The sequence below is a fragment of the Salvelinus fontinalis genome, chromosome 20 (genome assembly GCF_029448725.1).
Source record: "Salvelinus fontinalis isolate EN_2023a chromosome 20, ASM2944872v1, whole genome shotgun sequence".
Taxonomy (NCBI): Eukaryota; Metazoa; Chordata; class Actinopteri; order Salmoniformes; family Salmonidae; genus Salvelinus; species Salvelinus fontinalis.
The window spans coordinates 12,615,978-12,636,765 of record NC_074684.1 but is presented as its reverse complement, the minus strand read 5'-3'; the positions used below and the strand labels follow the sequence as shown (position 1 = coordinate 12,636,765).

Below are 20,788 nucleotides of genomic sequence, written 5' to 3'. Positions count from 1 at the left end.
TATTCATGTTTTATCAATATTTTACAACCTCCCATAGATTGTAGATTTCCCCTCTCTGAAGAACTGTTTGTGTGGTGACGTATCAATGATACGTTATCGGCCATACCTGCCATACAGACTACCGGGTAGGTAAAATGAAATCCAAAATCAACTCAGGCAGTATGTAGGTTATACTTCACCTTGAACTACTAAATCACATTCTCCTCTATGCCAACTTCATACCTGTACATATTGTTCCCAATAACTTCAGTAGTACTCCGCTTTCTTTATTCACAGAGGGAAAAAAGGAGCAATCATATTTTTGAACTGGTCCTTGGCTCAGTGTAAGGCTGTAAGCACCGGAGGCTGTTCAATGTTGTTATTGTTATGGCTGGCTCACTGCCGTCGCAGTAGTATCACTAGGCTGGCTTCTCTTCTCTAGGCAAGGCTGAGACTCATCATGTTGCAGGGTATTGTCTTGGCTCGTCTTGTGGTTACATTAACAGCAGACAGAGAGAGGCGGGGAGAGAGAGGAAGAGATACAGAGAGAAAGAGAGAGACAGAGCAGATAACACTAAAGAGAGAGACACAGAGAGAGAAAATGTATTATCCTCTTGGAAAACAGCATCAAAACAAACGTTTCTGGAGTCTGATTCCGCAGAGGAATTTGTTGGTCCTTTTTTGGGGGACTTTTTTAAGGAGGATATTGCTGTCCCGTATTGGGATCATCGTGCTGAAAATTGCTCAAACAATGTATTGGAATCACTCCACTGTAGGAAGTAATGCCACTATATAGGTATGTCAATATCAACCACAATTGCTTTGTCAACTTCTCCAGAACTCATAGAATACATGGAATAGAATACAACTTTATTATCCATTGGTTAGGAAGGACACACGTTGAGAGACACAGGATCAGCAGCAGTGCAGTGCCCCTGGATGGAGAGCAATTGTGGAGGGTTAAGTGCCTTGCCCAAGAGCACAATGGCAGGAGATGGTACATTGGATCAGAGACCATGTGCAATCATCTACCAACTCTGTCTGTTATAAATGTGACCACAAGAGAGACCTCACACATACTCAACTACATCATTCTAACAACATGCAGGGTAAAAGGGATGTGAACCATTTTTATTTAAAAAACAACCCCTGATTCCTGTCTTTCTGTGTACCTTTGATTGACTGTGTGCGTTGCTATGTTTGTTTGTTAAATGCATGTAAATCATAAAACACCGCCTCAGAGGCACACAGATGTTTACAGGTCTCCTGGGGTTACAGATTAGCTGGAGTAGATCACTTCTGTATGACAGTCTCCAATGGCGTCAGTTCTAGTAATTGATCCGTATTTGTGTCTAAGTGTGTGTGCATGTGTGGCCTGTGTACTACTCTCATATGCGGGCCACAGTGTGTGTTGGGAATATAGGGAGTGTAGTGGTGGAGAACTTAGTCCACTATATGCCGGTCCTGGTCCACTGCGGTGCACTAAACATGCTGAGGAAATCTCATATTCCTGTCAGCCTAGCAGAGTTAACAGGAGCGTAACCACCAAGTCCTGGCTCTGGGCCTGGCCAGCCATGACTAAGACTGCATCCATATACTTTCAAGTCATCTATCTGCACAGCTTCCTCTCCGATGCCTCACCTACTGTAACGTCGCTTTTACAAGTAGCCTTTTCTATTCCCCCTTATTCTTCGTCCACCCTTTGCTTCACAAAGATTTATCATGCATGGTATTGTAAGATTCTATTACAGTGTACAGCAACTGCATAGTGATTTGTGTATTCTGAACTCTAGATCCATAAATGAATGTCTAGTTCTGTTATGAACATCTGTGTTTTGGTGAAATATGGAAATGATAGAACCATGCCGTGAGATGATGTGCGTGTCGCGCTCATGTTGAGTTGAGCAAATATATGCAGCTCATTGAAAAACACCTCTTTCTTGCATGATTCAAGATTTCAGATAACATTTTTAGTCAGTCCCAAAAATGTCTCCAATCCTTTTTATGCTCTTTCCTTGAGCATTTATTTTCTCCTTCTCTGTAGACCTGGGTTCAAATACTATTCAAAATCGTTCAAATACGTTGTGCGTTTGTTTTAGCCTGCCTAGAGTGCCAGATGGGCAGGGATTACACTTGTGGGACTATTCTATTGGTCCACTAAGCCAGGCAACCTCAGTCAAGCCTCAGTCAAGATTTCAAAGAGTATTTGAAGCCATGTCTTCTTCTCTGTTCTGTCTTCACATCTGTGGATATTTATCTATTATTCAGAGAACAAACGTGGTCAGCATCTGTCTGGACGCATTCCACAGACAGCTCATCTGTAGTCAACTTAGAACTAGAACTAACTGTAAAACGCTATCTCACACAGATTTGTTAATCGTTAAACGATTCTACCGGCAGCTCAAATACATACAAATCTTCACATACTGCATTTATGTGTGTGCATACTTTCACATACCAATTTTGGGTACAGCCGGAAAGGGACTGGCAACTCCTCGGAGCCTGGTTCCTCTCTAGGTTTCTTTCTAGGTTCCTGCTTCTATGGTGTTTTTCCTAGCCACTGTGCTTCTGCCTCTGCATTACTTTCTGTTTAGGGTTTTACGCTAGGTATCTGTAATACACGTTGTGACAACTGCTGCCGTAGAAAGGGCTTTATAAAATAAAGTTGACTGAAACTTGGAACAATATAACTGTAGAACACACACACACACGCACACGCACACACACACACACACACACACACACACACACACACACACACACACACACACACACACACACACACACACACACACACACACACACACACACACACACAGAGACTCCTTATTAACCAGTCCTGCATTTGTGTGAATGAGCAAACCAACACTGGTGTTTCTTCTTTACGCTTTTCCTGCTTTTAATTCTACATATTTCAAATCAGTATAGACTCAATTGCCACCCTGACCCATGAGCAACCTAATGCTCCGTTCTAGAAGTATCAGTGTTCCCCTGGTGTTCTCGTTTCTTACAGGTGACAGAGAGGCAGGAAAAAATGCTATGCTATGAATTATGGTGAGGACCTATAGGAATTAAGAGAATCTAAAAATGTTATTTTTTTTTTTTTTTTTAAGTATACTTGAGGTACACTAGACAGACAAAAAAGTAGAAGTAACAGAAAGTTCAAGACTGTACCTTCCTTTTGAGAAGGAATGATACGCCTGTGAATCTGCATTGTCCTGACATCTGAATCTCCATTATTTAACCCCCCTGTAAGAGTATACGGAGTTACGGACAGACATGATTATGTATAGATTAGAGAACCGAGAACGACCCAGAAAACAGAGGAGATTGTTGTCTATGATGCCATCTGTGAGTTACAGAATCAACAATCAATGCTTATGTGATGTGCCTTCCTCACCCTATAGCAAGTGAAACCACATTATCATCCCTGCACTTGATACTTCCTTGTGTCAATAAGAAAGGGAATGAGGTTCCTGTGATTTCTATAGTAATTAATAGGTCATCATGTTTTGGTCTAAGAAGCGTTCGTTCCGTTATTAACTCCAGGTTCTCCAAAATCTGGGTTGGACTTTGAAAACAAATTGATGCCATCTGGAGGACACAGTCGACGAAGCAAATTGAGTGTGATTCTGTTGATCCATGGTGTTTCACTACGGTAATGTAATAACGTAACCAGTCCGAGCACTCTTCATCCATATGTGATTGAATCAGGGTGCAAAGTTCAACCCTGCTTCTCATCATTTCAGTATAGAGAGTCAATAGTCACGACTGACGTGGCACAGAACTAACGTTTCATTTTGTTTCCAAAGAGGATCATTGAACGACATAATAAAGATACATTTATGAGCCAATGTTGCTTTGTGTCTTGCAGCTCAAGTTCAGGATTTGGAGGTAGAGAGTAGAGCTCACCTCAATAGTCTACTCAATCATTCTCCAATCCCCCACTTACTAACAAAATCAACAACGACAGACAAAAGCCTCTTTGATCCTGCCTTTTTGTTTGCTGCCAGCAGAACATAGAGGAGCTCGCTCCGAGAATAACCAACATGTAAAAATAAAACATTCTGCCTGTCCTAAAATGTATAACGTTTCAGGCCGTTTGGTCTCCAATTGAAAGCAGATTGCTCCACACATGCTGAGGCTGGGGTTCAGCCTTGTAAGATCAGTCCGCAGGCCATGCCTGGATGGCCCTGGTTAAGGCACAGCAAGTGGAAAAACAAAGACATCAAAACGCAGTCAGCTTCTCTTCTTCTCTGCCTGCCTGAGACCCTGAGAGAGAGAGGGCATGCTCCACGGATCAGGTTCTTGTGAAAACGTTCAATTTGGAAGTGATACTACTGAGTAAAACACAGGGCCGTTAAAAGTTCACCGATGTTGCCTCTCAACTTTTTTTTTGGGGGGGGGGGGGGGGGGGGGGGGGGGGGGTAGTCGACAGCCTTTTCTGATGAAGACCTTGGGCCAAAACATCAATAAACTCAAGCACCTCTAGAAAGAGAGGTTTGCGGCCAACTTTTCTTATGTTTTACTGTGTTTTGAAATCTAGTAGATGAGTTGTGGATTTGTGTAGGATGAGGAAGTCAACTACACAGAGAAACTACGCAGATTTCAAAGACATCTGATAGTATACAGAAGGACAGAACAAGGACAATCATGAGCCAGACAATCAATGCAAACGTCTTTATATTCCTCATTGTATTTGTCACAACATATTTTCATAGCACAGAAGTACAACAAAATGATAAAACGATACAGACACTTGATGGAGTTGCTGTTGGAGTGGTCATATCATGTGAGGCAGGTCGTTTCCCTTCTGACGTCACCGGGGTGTCAGAGTGTCTCAGTCCGAAGTAGGTTTTAAAGATTCCAGAACCTTTCCCGAAACAATTCCAGGATTTTTCCAGAAATCCCAGTTGAAGAACTCCAGGTTGGATGATTCCCTCGCAGGTTATGCCCTGCTGATTCCAGAAATATTCCAGGCAGGATTTTTTTTACCTGGGTATTTTGGGAAAGTGAATGTTGTGAATTTTGCAACCCTAGTAGTGCACCATGTGGGTTTTAGTTGAGTCATTTCAAAGCTTTAGCAGACTTAAAAAAAACGGACAATAAATACTGTACAAGACAATATGGTACACTCTTAGAAAAAAGGGTTTCAAAAGGGTTCTTCAGCTGTCCCCCATAGGACACCCCTCATTGGCTCCAGGTAAAACCCTTTTTTGTTCCAGGTAGAACCATTTTGGGTTCCATGTAGAACCCTCTGTTGAAAAGGTTCTACATGGAACCCAAAACCGTTCAACTTGGAGCCAAAAGGATTCTACCTGGAACGAACAAGGGTTATTCTAAGAGTTCTCCTAAGGGGACAGCCAAAGAACCCTTTTATGTTCTAGATAGCACCTTTTTTTCTATGAGTATAGTTATACTAGTTTAAGAAATCACAAAATATCAACCATGCTTTTAAACAGAAACTCACATGATAATATACTTTACAAATGAACAATGCAGCATTTCTGGCAAGTTACCCTTTCACAATTATAACATTATAACATATAAACATTTGATTTTCATACATGCCATCATTTGTATATATATATATATACCTTAAATAAAGTGCCTTCCTTTAAAAAAACAACAACATGTGATTTCAAAATGTAATGCATGTTTGCACACATAAAAAAAAAAAAAGAATTCCTGAAAGAGGTTTGGAGCATAAATGTTAAGACTTCAAGCCAACAGTTCCCACTCCTATGAAGTCTTTGCAAAAACAATGCAACATATCGCAATGGAATAGAACAGCTATTCAACTTTAATTACATTGACAGAAAAAATGGCTTGCCAAAAACCGCACAAAGGGCATCATTTCATAACTTTATCTGAATTAATACTGTATTTATCCGCTCTTCATCCATTTACACTGTAGATCCAACTTTTTCGTTTCCGTAACAGGTACCATTCTCATCTTTAATGTGCGCTCTGAAGTACAGTCCGAAGTGCACTTTGAAGTGCACTCTGAAGTAGTGGTTCCCAATGCTGCTCCACTGTTGAGGTACATATGGGCTATAATCTCTAACAATATGAGTCCCCCTGAGAAAACTGTAGAAACATCCATGATTGAAGGTTCTCAAAGTGTCATTGTTGAAACAGAGGACGAGAAGTTCAGTCCAGACCAGATGACTGTCTCCACCTCCAAGCTTCTAAGAAGTTGTTCTGTTGGCATGTTATCAAGAATGAGCATGAGGTGCTGGGTGTGGTTGTTCGTGCTTGTAAACTTCTTTCTTTAGACCAAATTCTCTCCTCAGCTTTAGATTATATTTTTTAAGAATAACCTTTCAGCAAATTCATGTTTGTTCAATCATATATCCCCCTCCAGTACCTATCTAACTTAATCTTCTCATAGCAGCATAGTTATGACTATATTCATGTGATGGGCATGACACATTCCACAATCCCCTTTTCAAAATAAGACTTACTACAGTATCAAACATCTCACACAGCAAAATCAAATCAGGAAGTACATTTGGGATGTTTATGTTGCTATCGTCAGTCACACAGAGCCACAACACCTACAACAAGCCACCAACAGGCTAGACGACAATGTCATGCTTACATACAGACAGAAGTGCATACCAGACTAAGGGACAGACAGCGAGAGAGAGACAGAGAGCTTGGTACCATGCTGGATGCGAAACACGTCGGCAAGCATTGACAGGACTGCGTCTTTTTAGTTGTTGTTCAGTTCAATGAAGTTCAGTTCTGTTCTGTTGGGTCTGGTCACAGGGTGTTTAATGTGCCAAATCCTAACTTGAAATCAACTTGCACCTCAACCTTGCAACCGCCATACCTCCTTATATGCAAAATGCAGAAAGCTATGCAAAACAGTCCTACACGCGCTCCCTTCTCAAGTTAGGATTGGGCCCCACTGTACGGATTAATTCTGGGTAGTGTAGTTTTGGCTGCTGTGTGTGTTCTCAGTATTCCCGGGCCTCCTCCAGCTCGTTCATGAACACGTCATGGTGGGGGTTCTCTGGGCAGACCAGGCCGTTGTTGGGCGGCCGCACCGCGTGGAAGCGGCTCCAGTCCCCTTTACACAGGATCCAGGGAAGCACGTCCACCTTGAAGTGGAGCTCCGGGGAGAAATCCGTGCTGATCAGGTTGGGCGTTCCCGCACCCTTACCCCGTGTGATCAGACAGCCACGGTCGTCGTAGCAACAGTGCTGGGCGCCGAGCGTAGCGACATCGCTAGAGAGGGCCGAGCGGATGCAAGTCCTCGCAGAGGGTTTGTAGATGTCCAGGCGTTCTTTAGGGCCACTGGCATCATGCCAACGGAAGGTCCGGTCGTGTCCCTCGTCGAAAACGCTGACCACGGTGTAGGCGACGGCCGAGGGGTAGGCACAGGGGCAGCTGGGTAGTTCTGACAGGACCTGGTTGAGGTATCTCTGGAGGAAGTCGCTCTTACAGTTCAGCCACTTCTCACATGTGTCCACATCTAGAGGGAGAGGAGAGAGAGACCATGTTAGATGTAATTAGATCAGTAGGTACATTCTAACTACCCATGTTTGCTAGTTTGATTAACCTACTTGCTTAACCATTTGCTAAGTGTACATTGATTCGACATACCTGTGCCAAACGGTTCAGTTCCGTTCTCCATCTTGAAGGGGAAAGGTTCAGCCACTGTGTTGACATCGTCTGCAGAGACAGGAACGGTACCATTTAGTTAGATCACGTCTCTAGCTCACATTCACAGATGATTCAGCTAATCGACTAGTCGATCAACTAACTTAAATTAGCTGAATTGGGTGTGTAAGTGCTGGGCTGGAGCAAAAGCCTGTACATCCTGTGGCTCAGGACTAGGAGTTGGTGACCGGAATCTAGAATAAACATTGTGTGTGAAGCTCACCTGGACAAGGCTCCATGTCACATTTGGTGGCCTCTGTCAGGGTGCAGCTGTAACCACAGGACCGTGTCCTCGTCCTCTCTCCATGACCACAGGTGACTGAGCACAGAGACCAGGCGCTCCACTCCTCCGTCCCCTCCTCTGTTAGGGGGGAAGACAAACAACAAAACACAAACTCATTAATGATAAGGATTTGGATTTACATAGTGGTTTCCATTTTGTGGGGTAACTGTAACTCATTAGCCTGGGACCAGACTAATACTTTTCTTTGTTTCACCTTTGGTTTAGCTAGCAAAACTTCTGTCTGGTCACAGTAAGCTAGTATCTCACTCCTTCCATAACGGATGTGTAGGAACCACAACTACACACCCCTAGAATCCCCCTAATGCTCACTCTCTAATCAGAGAGAGTTGAATTCCTCTCCCAGCTGTAGGGTTCCCTAACTAGGTTCCGTAACTGTGTAGAACTCCCATTAAAAGCATTTGGTTTGTTCACCACATACATTTAACAAGCTATCACGGAAAAGGAAAACAACAACTTGAAAGGATTGATTAGGAGTGGGCACGAAGGGAAACTCTGCATAGTAAATAGTGCTGCTGGGAAACAATGCTAGATTAGGTTTAGATGCCTTTCCTGAACCGAAGTATAAGCCGTAACATACTGTAGACTCTTACACAGGAGTAGAGTTTCCCTCTCAAAGACCCCTTAATTAGAAGTTTTTCTACAATAATATTATCTGCAAAAAAATCTATCGACTAAATGTTAATATTTGCTATTATAGCTAAGCCATAACAAGGCCTGCATATACGTTTTCTATCTCAGGCAACAGTATAATCTTCCTTGGGTCTAACCTTCTCCCAGCCCCATAGTCCTGTAATGTAGACTCTGCCAAATTAGAGACAAGTCTCCGCAATGAGGCTGAAGTTCTCCATCTGCTTCTGAGAGGTTTGAGTCTGGTGTTAATGATACCGAAAACATGTCCGCCCTCGATTACAGACAAGACGAGGTGGGCGCAGAAATGGCAGCTTTGTTGGCGGTGCAGCTTGGGCCTTTGTGGCACTGCCAGCTCACCATGTGGCCAGAACACAGGAATAGACTCTTCTCAGTACAGGAGCGTTTTAATTACAGAAGGGAAGCCCCAACGTTACATTACGCTAGTCTGGCATACATACTTTATGTTCACTACAATCTTATTTTATATCTGACCACTTAATAGACATGGTCGCCTTGTTCCTAACCAACATACACCTCATTTAGCAACGTTCAAGCCAGCTGCACATGTGCATACACATTCTATACTCAGTGAAATTGTTCAACTGACTATGTTATCGGAATGTGCTGTGTTTTGGTTCATTGAGGTTTGAGGTTAAGAGCAATTGCCAGAGTTAACAGTCAGTCTCTTTTGTCTGAAATCAATCCCTTTGTCTGATCTGAAGGGTAGAGGCAAAGGGCACACTGGCTAAAAGGAGAGACTTAGAATTAAACAGGGAGATCCTCTGCCTGTGCACTATCAACGTAAACATTCATCAAACTACGAAGTTGTAACCCCTCTCTGCCTATCCTCCTAGCCCGGATTATCCCAGCCCACTGTCTTATCCATTTCTTTAAAGTTTCCACTAGTTTCCACATCCATACTCTTCCCTTCTCTTTTCATTGGCTCTGCTCTGCGGGGCTGAATAAAGCTATCTGCCTGTGTAACCAGAAGGCATGCTGCTCTTTTCCCACCGTGCAGAAGGAGAAAACAGACTGAGGAGAATTAAGAGAAACAAAAAACAATAGAGGAGTAAATGTTCTGCACAGCCCTGAAAGCCGCCGAATTCTTGAACTGTCTCAAAAGGCCTTGCCGCCTAGGGCCCAGGGCAGAGGGCCGAGCCAGGGTCTGGGGGCCTGGGGTCTCGGAGGGGGGATGAAAGACCCAGCCGAATGGCCCCTGTCATCCCCTCTTTCCAATCTGCCCTCTAATTGTTCACAAGCAGTGAGCTGTTTTGTCTGTCAGGGGGAACAGGCTCACGCTGCCATTAGCGAGTGCATCGGGCCCATCTTCAAACGACAGCAGGCCTCCACAGTGAGCTGCGAGCTGGGACCCAGTGTCCACTTCAAAGGCTTGGGCTCCACAATGGGCCTGTTGGTCGAGTGCTCGCAGAGTGGAGAGCTCTCTTGCTCGCATGCTCAGTCAATACTTCTGTCTCTCTATCTCTCTCAATTCTGTGTTCTATCTGTCTATATTGTACCACTTTTCTACATTAACTTCCTATAAATCTCTTTATTTCTCTTTATCTCCCACCATTTCAAAACATCCCCAACTTTTGGATGCCATTTTATCAACTACTCTCAGACAGGCATGCCAAAGACCAGTGGAACAAAGATGAAAGTTTTTCCAATTAGAATGATTTTTGGAAAGACTTTGGTCCAGAACCGTTGCCTGGAAGCCAAAATGATTGCCTAGATTATCAGTTGCAACTGTCATGTAGAGAAATGTTGACTCTATTGTACTCAAAGTGATCCCAAGTTAGGTGTTAACTAAGATGGCTGGTGTGACAGCTAAACAGACACTGTACCACTTAGGCATTTACACAGGCAGCCCAATTCTGTTCTTTTGCCCAATTATTGGCAAAAGATCTGATCTGATTGGTCAAAAAAAAACTATTATTGGCAAAAGGTCAGAATTTGGCTGCCTGTGTAAACTTAGTCTTAGCGAAGACAAGAAGCCTCACCATAGTAGCTATGAGTGGCGTCCCAACCCTCGTTCCAACGACTGTCCCAGTCTCCCCCCACTCCACTTGGGAGGGGCTCCTCACTACCGTACTCCAACAGGTAATCCTCCTCCTCCCCCTCCTCCTCTTCAGTCTCCTCCAGTCCTGAGCGGCCCGTCCCATCCTCACTGGAGTCAGCGTCTGTGTAGCCCCAGAACAGGGGCCAGAACAGCTTCTTACCGCCCAGCCAGTCTACAGTGGACGGGGAGGAAGGAGGGATCCAGTCCTTGTCCTTTACCAGATCCATCTCCACTTCTATGTTAGGGTCATCCACCACCTCAATGGTCACCTGAGACAGGTTGAGAGGAAAGAGGGTGTTAGTAAATGTTATTACAAAAACGTACAAGCTTGGTATCCAAGATCTGCGCATGCTAAACTGGCAACCTCTACATACTCTGGTGTATTCGTGCCCACAAAGTCTGTACTAAGACCTACTTCTATGTAAAAAAAAAAGAAAAAGAAAAAGACAAGCTCTTTAAATTATATAAAGCGGGTGTATTCGAAAGCCACAATGAAACCAAGATATGACTGAGCAAACTCCTCGGAAATAATCCCAACCTCCAGATGTACCAGGGAAACTGACCTGCCTAATTTATAGCTCTGACTTGGCCAGGCAGAAACGAGATATGCATTGAGCACTCAATCAGATGGTCCTACTTCCTGAGCATTTATTATGATTTTGACTCCTCATTAGACTGGTAGGTGACTACTCATTAGACTGGTAGGTGACTCCTCAGACTGGTAGGTGACTACTCATTAGACTGGTAGGTGACTCCTCAGACTGGTAGGGGACTACTCATTAGACTGGTAGGTGATTCCTCATTAGACTGGTAGGTGACTACTCATTAGACTGGTAGGTGACTCCTCATTAGACTGGTAGGTGACTCCTCATTAGACTGGTAGATGACTCCTCATTAGACTGGTAGGTGACTCCTCATTAGACTGGTAGGTGACTCCTCATTAGACTGGTAGGTGACTCCTCATTAGACTGGTAGGTGACTCCTCATTAGACTGGTAGGTGACTCCTCATTAGACTGGTAGGTGACTCCTCATTAGACTGGTAGGTGACTCCTCATTAGACTGGTAGGTGACTCCTCATTAGACTGGTAGGTGACTCCTCATTAGACTGGTAGGTGACTCCTCATTAGACTGGTAGGTGACTCCTCATTAGACTGGTAGGTGACTCCTCATTAGACTGGTAGGTGACTCCTCATTAGACTGGTAGGTGACTCCTCATTAGACTGGTAGGTGACTCCTCATTAGACTGGTAGATGACTCCTCATTAGACTGGTAGATGACTCCTCATTAGACTGGTAGGTGACTCCTCATTAGACTGGTAGATGACTCCTCATTAGACTGGTAGATGACTCCTCATTAGACTGGTAGGTGACTCCTCATTAGACTGGTAGGTGACTCCTCAGACTGGTAGGTGACTCCTCATTAGACTGGTAGATGACTACTCATAAGACTGCTAGGTGACTACTCATTAGACCGGTAGATGACTCCTCATTAGACCGGTAGGTGACTCCTCAGACTGGTAGGTGACTCCTCAGACTGGTAGGTGACTCCTCAGACTGGTAGGTGACTCCTCATTAGACTGGTAGGTGACTCCTCATTAGACTGATAGATGACTACTCATTAGACTGGTAGGTGACTCCTCATTAGACTGGTAGGTGACTCCTCATTAGACTGGTAGGTGACTACTCATTAGACTGGTAGGTGACTCCTCATTAGACTGGTAGATGACTCCTCATTAGACTGGTAGATGACTCCTCATTAGACTGGTAGGTGACTCCTCATTAGACTGGTAGGTGACTCCTCAGACTGGTAGGTGACTCCTCAGACTGGTAGGTGACTCCTCATTAGACTGGTAGATGACTACTCATTAGACTGGTAGATGACTACTCATAAGACTGCTAGGTGACTACTCATTAGACCGGTAGATGACTACTCATTAGACTGGTAGGTGACTCCTCAGACTTGTAGGTGACTCCTCAGACTGGTAGGTGACTCCTCAGACTGGTAGGTGACTCCTCAGACTGGTAGGTGACTCCTCATTAGACTGGTAGGTGACTCCTCATTAGACTGGTAGGTGACTCCTCATTAGACTGGTAGGTGACTCCTCATTAGACTGGTAGGTGACTACTCATTAGACTGGTAGGTGACTACTTATTAGACTGGTAGGTGACTCCTCATTAGACTGGTAGATGACTCCTCATTAGACCGGTAGATGACTCCTCATTAGACTGGTAGGTGACTTCTCATTAGACTGGTAGATGACTCCTCATTAGACTGGTAGATGACTACTCATTAGACTGATAGGTGACTACTCATTAGACTGGTAGGTGACTCCTCATTAGACTGGTAGGCGACTCCTCATTAGACTGGTAGACGACTACTCATTAGACTGGTAGATGACTCCTCATTAGACTGGTAGGTGACTCCTCATTAGACTGGTAGGTAACTACTCATTAGACTGGTAGGTGACTACTCATTAGACTGGTAGGTAACTACTCATTAGACTGGTAGATGACTCCTCATTAGACTGGTAGATGACTCCTCATTAGACTGGTAGATGACTCCTCATTAGACTGGTAGGTGACTCCTCATTAGACTGGTAGGTGACTTCTCATTAGACTGGTAGATGACTACTCATTAGACTGGTAGGTGACTTCTCATTAGACTGGTAGATGACTACTTATTAGACTGATAGGTGACTACTGTAAGACTCATCCTGTACATTAAAGCTCCAATTGGCAGCCTATCCTCTATATAGTGCACTACTTTTGAGCCCCAGGGAATAGGGTGCTATTTTGGCCAAAGTCTACATAGTAGAGGATGTGAGGACCAGGCAACAGGGGGCTATAGTGAGGGACTTCCATCCCCATTAGAGGGCAGAGCCAGTCTGAGGTCATTACATGCAGCTCCTGCTAACCACATCCTGGAATCAACCAGAAGATGTAACCAACTACCGTGAGATTGAGATGAGTTGAACGGAAGGGCATGCTGAAGACATTGAGGCTAATCGCTGGAGAAATCACAGGAAATGGGAGGAATGAAGCGGATTTTCTACTAGAGGTAGATTTATGTGATGTGGAGCTGACTTGTCTTTCTGCTGAAATTTGATGAAATATCCCACTCATCATGCCACAGAGAAAATCAACACCATAGAAATGAATTAAGGTAACAGATCTCTATACTGCCTAACCAAGTGGGCACTCCGCCACACATTGGTATTGGATGAGTTTCCCGCCCTACAACGGAAAGAGTGAAAAATCTCTTTGAGAGTGAGAATTTCTTTCAAATATCCAATCAATAATCATCCCACTCACCTGGATGTTGGGGTTCTGAGAGCTGATGTCTGCGTTGGCGAGCTCAGGGAAGTTCTTGAGGTCCAGAACGAAGGGTTTCATCTCCTCCTCCGGCTCAGGCTGGGGCAGAACCCCTACGGAGCGATGCTGAGAGTGAGACCACCTCCTCTTGTGGCGGTGCTCCGTGTCAGGGGGAAGGAGGCTCTGGACCTGGTTCTGCTGCTCCAGGGCCTCCAGTCCACGATGGACCCCACTGACGGGCGACTGAGCACGAGCCTGAGTAAAAAGATAGGAGACCTCAATTAAGCATCATGATGAAACACAGTGGATTGGACCATTCTGAAGACTTGGATGACATGAATAACACACAGTGAGTACATTTGCTACTGGCTGGTTTAAAGCTACATAGGTTAACTTGCTAGTTTAATTTAGCAGGTTGTTATGTGGAAGCTTAAAAACATTGGGGTTTTCATTGTCAACCCCCTATAACATTTCCACCATGTTACTATCATGTTTCCACTGTCCATGTTGTTAGACTGTTCTGAAAACCATGAGTTCAACCAACCAACCCTAGTCCATCCATTTCTCTTTTTTCCCACAGCAGCCAAAGCCCTGGCATCCAGGCCTTTGACAAAGAGGAGACTGTGCCAGATTCTCTAGTTTTAATGAGAGAGCCTCGGAGTCGTGGGACCCCTGGGACGGTGGGCAGGCTGGCCTTGTGTGTCTCAACCTGCCGTGCTGCCACACAGCTACCCGCTATAAACAGACACAAGCTGTAGGGGTCCTCCCCAGTCAGATTCCAACCATCAGACACCTGTCAATGTCTTTTTCTAAATTGAAGCTCATCAGAGAGTAGGATGAAGTTTTCCCCTAATTCTGAGCTAAGGTCAGTTTGACGTTTCTCCACTCTTATAGTTAAAGTTCGAATTTAGGGAGGGTGAGCTGATTCTAGATCAATGCCTAAGGGTAACTTCTACTACTCTAAGCTTTTAATTCAGCCAGCATCTATAAATAAATAGCCCAAACATCTGACGGGGCCTCAGTGTCTGGAGCCATGCCAGTTTGTGGTCGAAAATGTGGTGCCATTTAAAACAATGAGGGGGAAAAAAATCTGGAGCTGTGACAAAACGGTTGAGCAATTGTGGTTATGGGGCCGAAAACAGACCATACTTTTTCAGTGGCTGCAATTGTCCCATAAAAAAAGTCCATCAAATCAGATCCAACCATGAGAACACATGGTCACCATTTAGAGGTAACCCCTGTCAAACAGCATGAGGACCGGAGAGGAAGACGGGGAGAGAGAAAGGGGAATGAGAAAGAGTAAACAGAGGATTCTGACGAGGAGAGAGAGTCAGAGGGGGATCAGGAAGGCTTCCCCTGGGGTCTAGGCAGGTCCCTCTGAAGATCTTCATTGCATCGTTTCTACCACTTGTAGTCTGACTAGAGAAGTATTGTCAGAAGTTAGATCTAGTTAAAGGAGCTCATATAAGATACTCCTGACACACAAAGATATACACCGACAAGACTTTAAGATTGGAGTCATGAAGGACCACATATTTTCACACCTTCCTCATGTCTTTTTTACACATCTGGATTCTGTATTCAGTCTCCTCCTCCTCTCTCCCTCCTCCTCTTTCTCTCTGATCCCACTCTCTCTCCTCTCTCTCTCTCTCTGCAGAGGGGCTCCCCTGATGATCAAAGGCCTATTGGTTGATGGTATGCGGTCTGTCTTTACGAGCCACTATGGATGTGCAGCAGTGGGAGCCCTGGCCTTTCCGACACACAACAAAGGAATTACCAATACATTCCTCTTCCGTCATGAAACAAAGCTTAGTGTCCTTTGTAGGGGGTGGCATTTAGGTCGGCCTAGTAGTCGGTGGTGACACACATTCAGCGGGGACAGAAGAGGAAAGGAGGGGAGGTGGATGTACAGTACTGTATGGATGATGAAGCAGAGGAGAGGAAAACAGGCAGGCAGGCAGGCGGGCGGGCGGGCGGGCGGGTGGTGTGGCAGGCAGGCAGGCCTGATTTATGTGTCCACAGATATCAAAGGCCTCTGCACTTGGCCATTTTCAAACCATTACAGAAGAACAATAAACTATGGGGTCCTTTGATCGCCTCTTTGAAAATGTGGAAAAGAAAAAACAAGTGCAAGCGCTTGAAAGAGGGAGAGAGGAAAGGAGAGGAGGGGGGTGAAACCGAACAGATAAATAAAGCAAACAGGTCTCAATATTTGGGAATGAGGCCACGCACACTTCACACCCCTCCTCTGCCCCCCATGATGAGGGGGAAACCAAAAACAGGAAATTCCACATTAACTCAGTAAAGAGCCAACATAAACAATCAACCAGCCTGACCTCTGACCTTATTCCAGTGTTCCTTTTACCCCACTTGGTTATGTAAGCCCTTGTTATTGTGCCTCTTGTCCCCCTACTGTACAAACCAGCCCCTCCTCTATCCACTTACACGGGCATCTAACAGGTCACACAGAAAGGTGACATAGGGTCATACTCGCTGGTGCCCAAAACGCACATTCAGCACCACCAGTCACACTCTTCCTCCCTGTCTCTCACTCCCTCCCTCTCAGTTTCTCTCTCCCTAGTTTGACATCCAACTGACATGAATCATCCATCAGTTATAGGCATCGGGACATCAATAGGGCACCCACTGGAGGAGAGCCAGGGGAGAGAAAGTACAAAGGAACGACTTCATAACACAGATCTGGAATCTGTCTGTTTGCACCTTTCTTTCATTCGTACATCTGATTCTGTTCATGGTGACCTTCAAGCCCTCTATACACACACGTCCATGAGACGCACAAATACCCCTATTGGATCCGGTTACAGATGTGAGCGAGGTGTGTGTGTTCAAAGGGAATACAGCCTTTGAATGTATTGTAGCTGCTGTGTAATGCTATGCTGCTTAGCTCAGGCTGACCTTCTCTGGATGCTCAGATACCTTACTATACATGGAGAAACACAGAACAACACTTTGCCCCAAGGCCCTAGAGCTTTATTGAAACAAGTTTCCTTTGGTTCATGAACAGGGAATGGGCAATGACAGTCTGCTATGAGTGCACAGCATTGTAAGTCTGTCTGTGATGCCGTGATTATGGTTTGCTATCAAGTAAACCTTTGAATGATGTGAATGATAATGCAGAATGTTTTTGGCAGGAGAGCAGTAGTTCTTTTCTGGAAACTAATTAAGTTATCACGTTTAATTTGACTTAAATAAATAATTGGCATGATGGCATCAAAATAACTCATACTGTAATTTACATGTAGACATGATTTTGTAATATATTCAAATATTGTAGTAATTAAATATTAAATAATTGACATATGCTCAATTCATTTAAATACAATTTGCATCACATTTAACTCTTGTTACATTTGGAACGCATGGCAGGGAATTGGCCAAATCTTTGAATATGAAAATAATCAAGAAAATATATTTGCTTACCTCCAAAGACACGCCGTTATGCAGTTTGTTGTGCTGTTTGGTGGGAAAGCCCATCACCAATCCAACGAAAAGTACTAAAAAGATCATCAATATTGTCAGACATCTCCCTCCGACTTGAATCATTTTCTCCATTGAAGTGACAACTAAAAAGTAATTTGAAGTCTCCAATCTATCCCTAAATTGTATATTCTTTACGTAGCGAGATAAACGTTGTTTTCTGTCCTCATCAGAGCTTCTCTTTTCCAGAACTTGTTTCCTTACGAGCAGGTCACCTATTCGACCAGCAACAACAGCTTTAGAGTCTTCCTCTTGATAGAGATGCGCGCTGATGTCCGATGGCATCCGACGCACAATCCATATCCCTCTGCCGCACTTCGACGCAACTCTGACCACTCCGACTCTCAAAGCGACTGATTTATCCTTTCACTGTCTGTCTGCCTGCCTGTATGTTGCGTCTAGGTCAATGTCTAGGTTCTTCAAGCCTCCCCATTTAACCAGACCAACTTGGGCTATAAGTACAAAAGACACACACACCCACGCACTCTCTCAGTGCGCACCGGGGAACGGTTTATTCAACTAGGTTAAAAGAGTTGGGTACACTTCCTTATGGATGGGTGAGTGCTTTCTTCCAATACATTGACATCTGGAGTTGAGAATAGCCTGTTTGCGTTATCTCTGACGCGTTAATCCATTATCCAATTGAAGTCAGTCGACTATCCACAACGCAGGTTTGTCCAAATCAATCAGTGTCTGAGTCGCACTGGTTCGGATACGCACGTCTTCACACCTTCTACACTGTTGAAGAGAGGAGTGATGCTTAAGAGGGGGTGTCTCGCGGATCTAGTTATCCAAATAGAGAGGGAGAGAGCCCTTTGGAGATGTGACCGGGACACAGAAACGACTGATAATTGGCACGCGCATAATGGAAGAGGAGATAAGTGACTTTGTAGACTGTATTAAACGGATTACCAGGGAGCCAACACATTCATTAGGCACATTAGGTGTCACACATCAAGAAAACATTCCCTCTGAGCAAAGGCGCTGATCACAGCTGATGATAGGTCTACTTTCACACTACTCTTCATGTAAAAATATGGTGCATCAATGCAAACTTTACGGCAAGAGGCGTCACTCTCCAGTAACAGATCCACAGTTTTACATGCCGATATTGCCCCCGTTATTCACCTATATGAATATATTTAAGAGGTTGGCTTTTGTGTGTCCACTCTCTTCCTATCGCTCTTTGCTGTGTGTGTACTTTTATATAAACAGGATAAATCATATGCTTTCTTTCAGATAGAAACAAGTTGTAAGTCATTTAATGCTATTCATTGTGTAAAGTCTTCCTGATAGATCGTGTTACACATTGTGTATGTGTATATAGATAGACCTTTGTAGAAGACTAATCTAACCAAGAGCTTGAAACAAACAAAGACTGATTTAAATCTCAGCACTGTTTCCAACAGCACAGTCAACACAAACCATAGCTTCAAAAACCCCATCAAGTGGTTTATCTTCAAACATTGAACCTGCCAAGAGTAAAAGCCTACTGATAACATACAGGTGTATATGCATTTACAGAGTAGGTCAGATCACAGCTCTCTTTCCATCGCAAGTTAAACGATGTAATGTTACATCAAAGGGCTTTTCAATCTTTTCATTTAAAAAAAACATTTACTTTAAGTCAGATAATGATTAATTTCATATGTTTATGGTATTATTGAAATCTAAACAGCCTTCCTGAGATAAATGGTCATGTTACTGGATGTCAGCAATCACATCATGCCTCAATAGAAAGGAGATGGGAACAGGATACACAGGGTGAGTCCCAAATAGCACCCTATTCCCAGTATAGTGCACCATTTTGACTAGGGCTCTGGTCAAGAGTAGTGCACTATAGGGAATATTGCCATTTGGGATGAAAACAGACTACATGGGCCCACCCAGATTTAACTAAACACAACAGACAAGTAGCAAGTTTAAAATGTTACGTCTGGACAAATTATAGACACTTTAAATCTCAGCCATAGTTTAATAAGGAGTTTGTAGTAGTGGAATGATCACAGTGCTAACCGCAGCTCTGTTCCACATATTTCTACTTCCAATACAAATAAAAATGATGTACTCACACACACTACAAACTGGATATTTGACTAAAGACAATATTATACTTGAACTGACCCATAAATTGAGCCATGGAAAGTCAAACATAACATTTAAACAAAACAAAAATTAAAACAAAAAATCAGCCAATTCTGGAATGCCATATTAGAGAAGAATCATTGTGAGAGACGGCTGGCGGGAAAAGATGCTTCCTTTAAACCCAGCGTCAGTTAGCCAGCCGTAAAGCCTGTAATTTCAGTGAGGCTACATCATCTGTGCATTTCCAATGCCTGTCAGTAGTACTAGCACTGAAGACGTGGTCCGTCTGTTATTAAAGACACGCATACTCCATCAAAAGAGTTCCTAAAGGTTTCTTCTGCTGTCCCTGTAGAACCGTTTGCTTCCAGGCAGAACTCTTTCACCCAACAAAGAACCCTCAAAAGAACCTTTTGGTTAAAGGTTCTGGAACCCAAAAAAAAGGTTCTACCTGGAACCAAAAAGGATTATACAGAAATAACAAAGAACCCTTTACGGTTCTTGGTTACCATCCCCCCCCCCCCCCCCCAAAAAAGGTGTAGAAAATATTTAGAGCTGCCACAGAGACATTATATTAGAAACATCTTCCACAAAATAGAGCAGATTGAAAAACGATATGACATTTGTAATAAATAAAGGCGTAACACTTCCTGTATGTCTATGTCGTGCATTATATATAGCTCATAAGGCACTATAAATGCACGTATAATGCACTGTGAAGAGGGTGTCAATAGGAAGTTTTACCAAATGAGGACATATCTGTACATCAGAGCAGCATGGCTAGGATGCATCATCTTCATACATACAGATAAACAGGTGGGTCATATTATGGCCAGCGTGTCATAGTTTACGAAGACATCAACACTGGTTATTAACATAAGCACTTAGAAGATATACAGTTAGAGACTCAAATCACATGGCACTTCAGTAAGGGTCAGTTTCCCGGACACAGATTAAGCCAAGAATCTCCATTCAAATCGTTTTCCAGTCCAGGACTAGCCTAAAAATCAGTGTCCGTGATACCAACCCCAATTGAAACACTTCACACGACACGTCTCTTATCAAGCGTATAGACATGTTAAATACGCTAGAGCGTATAGACATGTTAAATACGCTAGAGCGTATAGACATGTTTAAGACATTTGGGCTTAAGTCATTTGAGTGCAGGCATAAACACAAAATATTAAAGGCTGAAGAATCATAGGGAAAAAAGCTGTAATATATATATATATATATACATATATATATATATA

At 43.7% G+C, this 20,788-nt stretch overlaps 1 protein-coding gene across 1 annotated transcript; it reads right to left on the bottom strand.

The window, feature by feature from the left end:
• Positions 1-4,644: 4,644 nt before the first annotated feature.
• LOC129817313 (isthmin-2-like) lies at positions 4,645-20,055 on the bottom strand. Its single transcript, XM_055872418.1, has 6 exons — positions 17,397-20,055; positions 13,956-14,210; positions 10,585-10,912; positions 7,874-8,011; positions 7,594-7,662; positions 4,645-7,462 (listed from the first exon to the last, which is right to left on the bottom strand). Exons 1-6 carry the CDS (start codon positions 17,736-17,738, stop codon positions 6,945-6,947), a joined length of 1,650 nt encoding a protein of 549 aa, XP_055728393.1. The 5' UTR covers positions 17,739-20,055; the 3' UTR covers positions 4,645-6,944.
• Between the last annotated feature and the right edge of the window lie 733 nt (positions 20,056-20,788).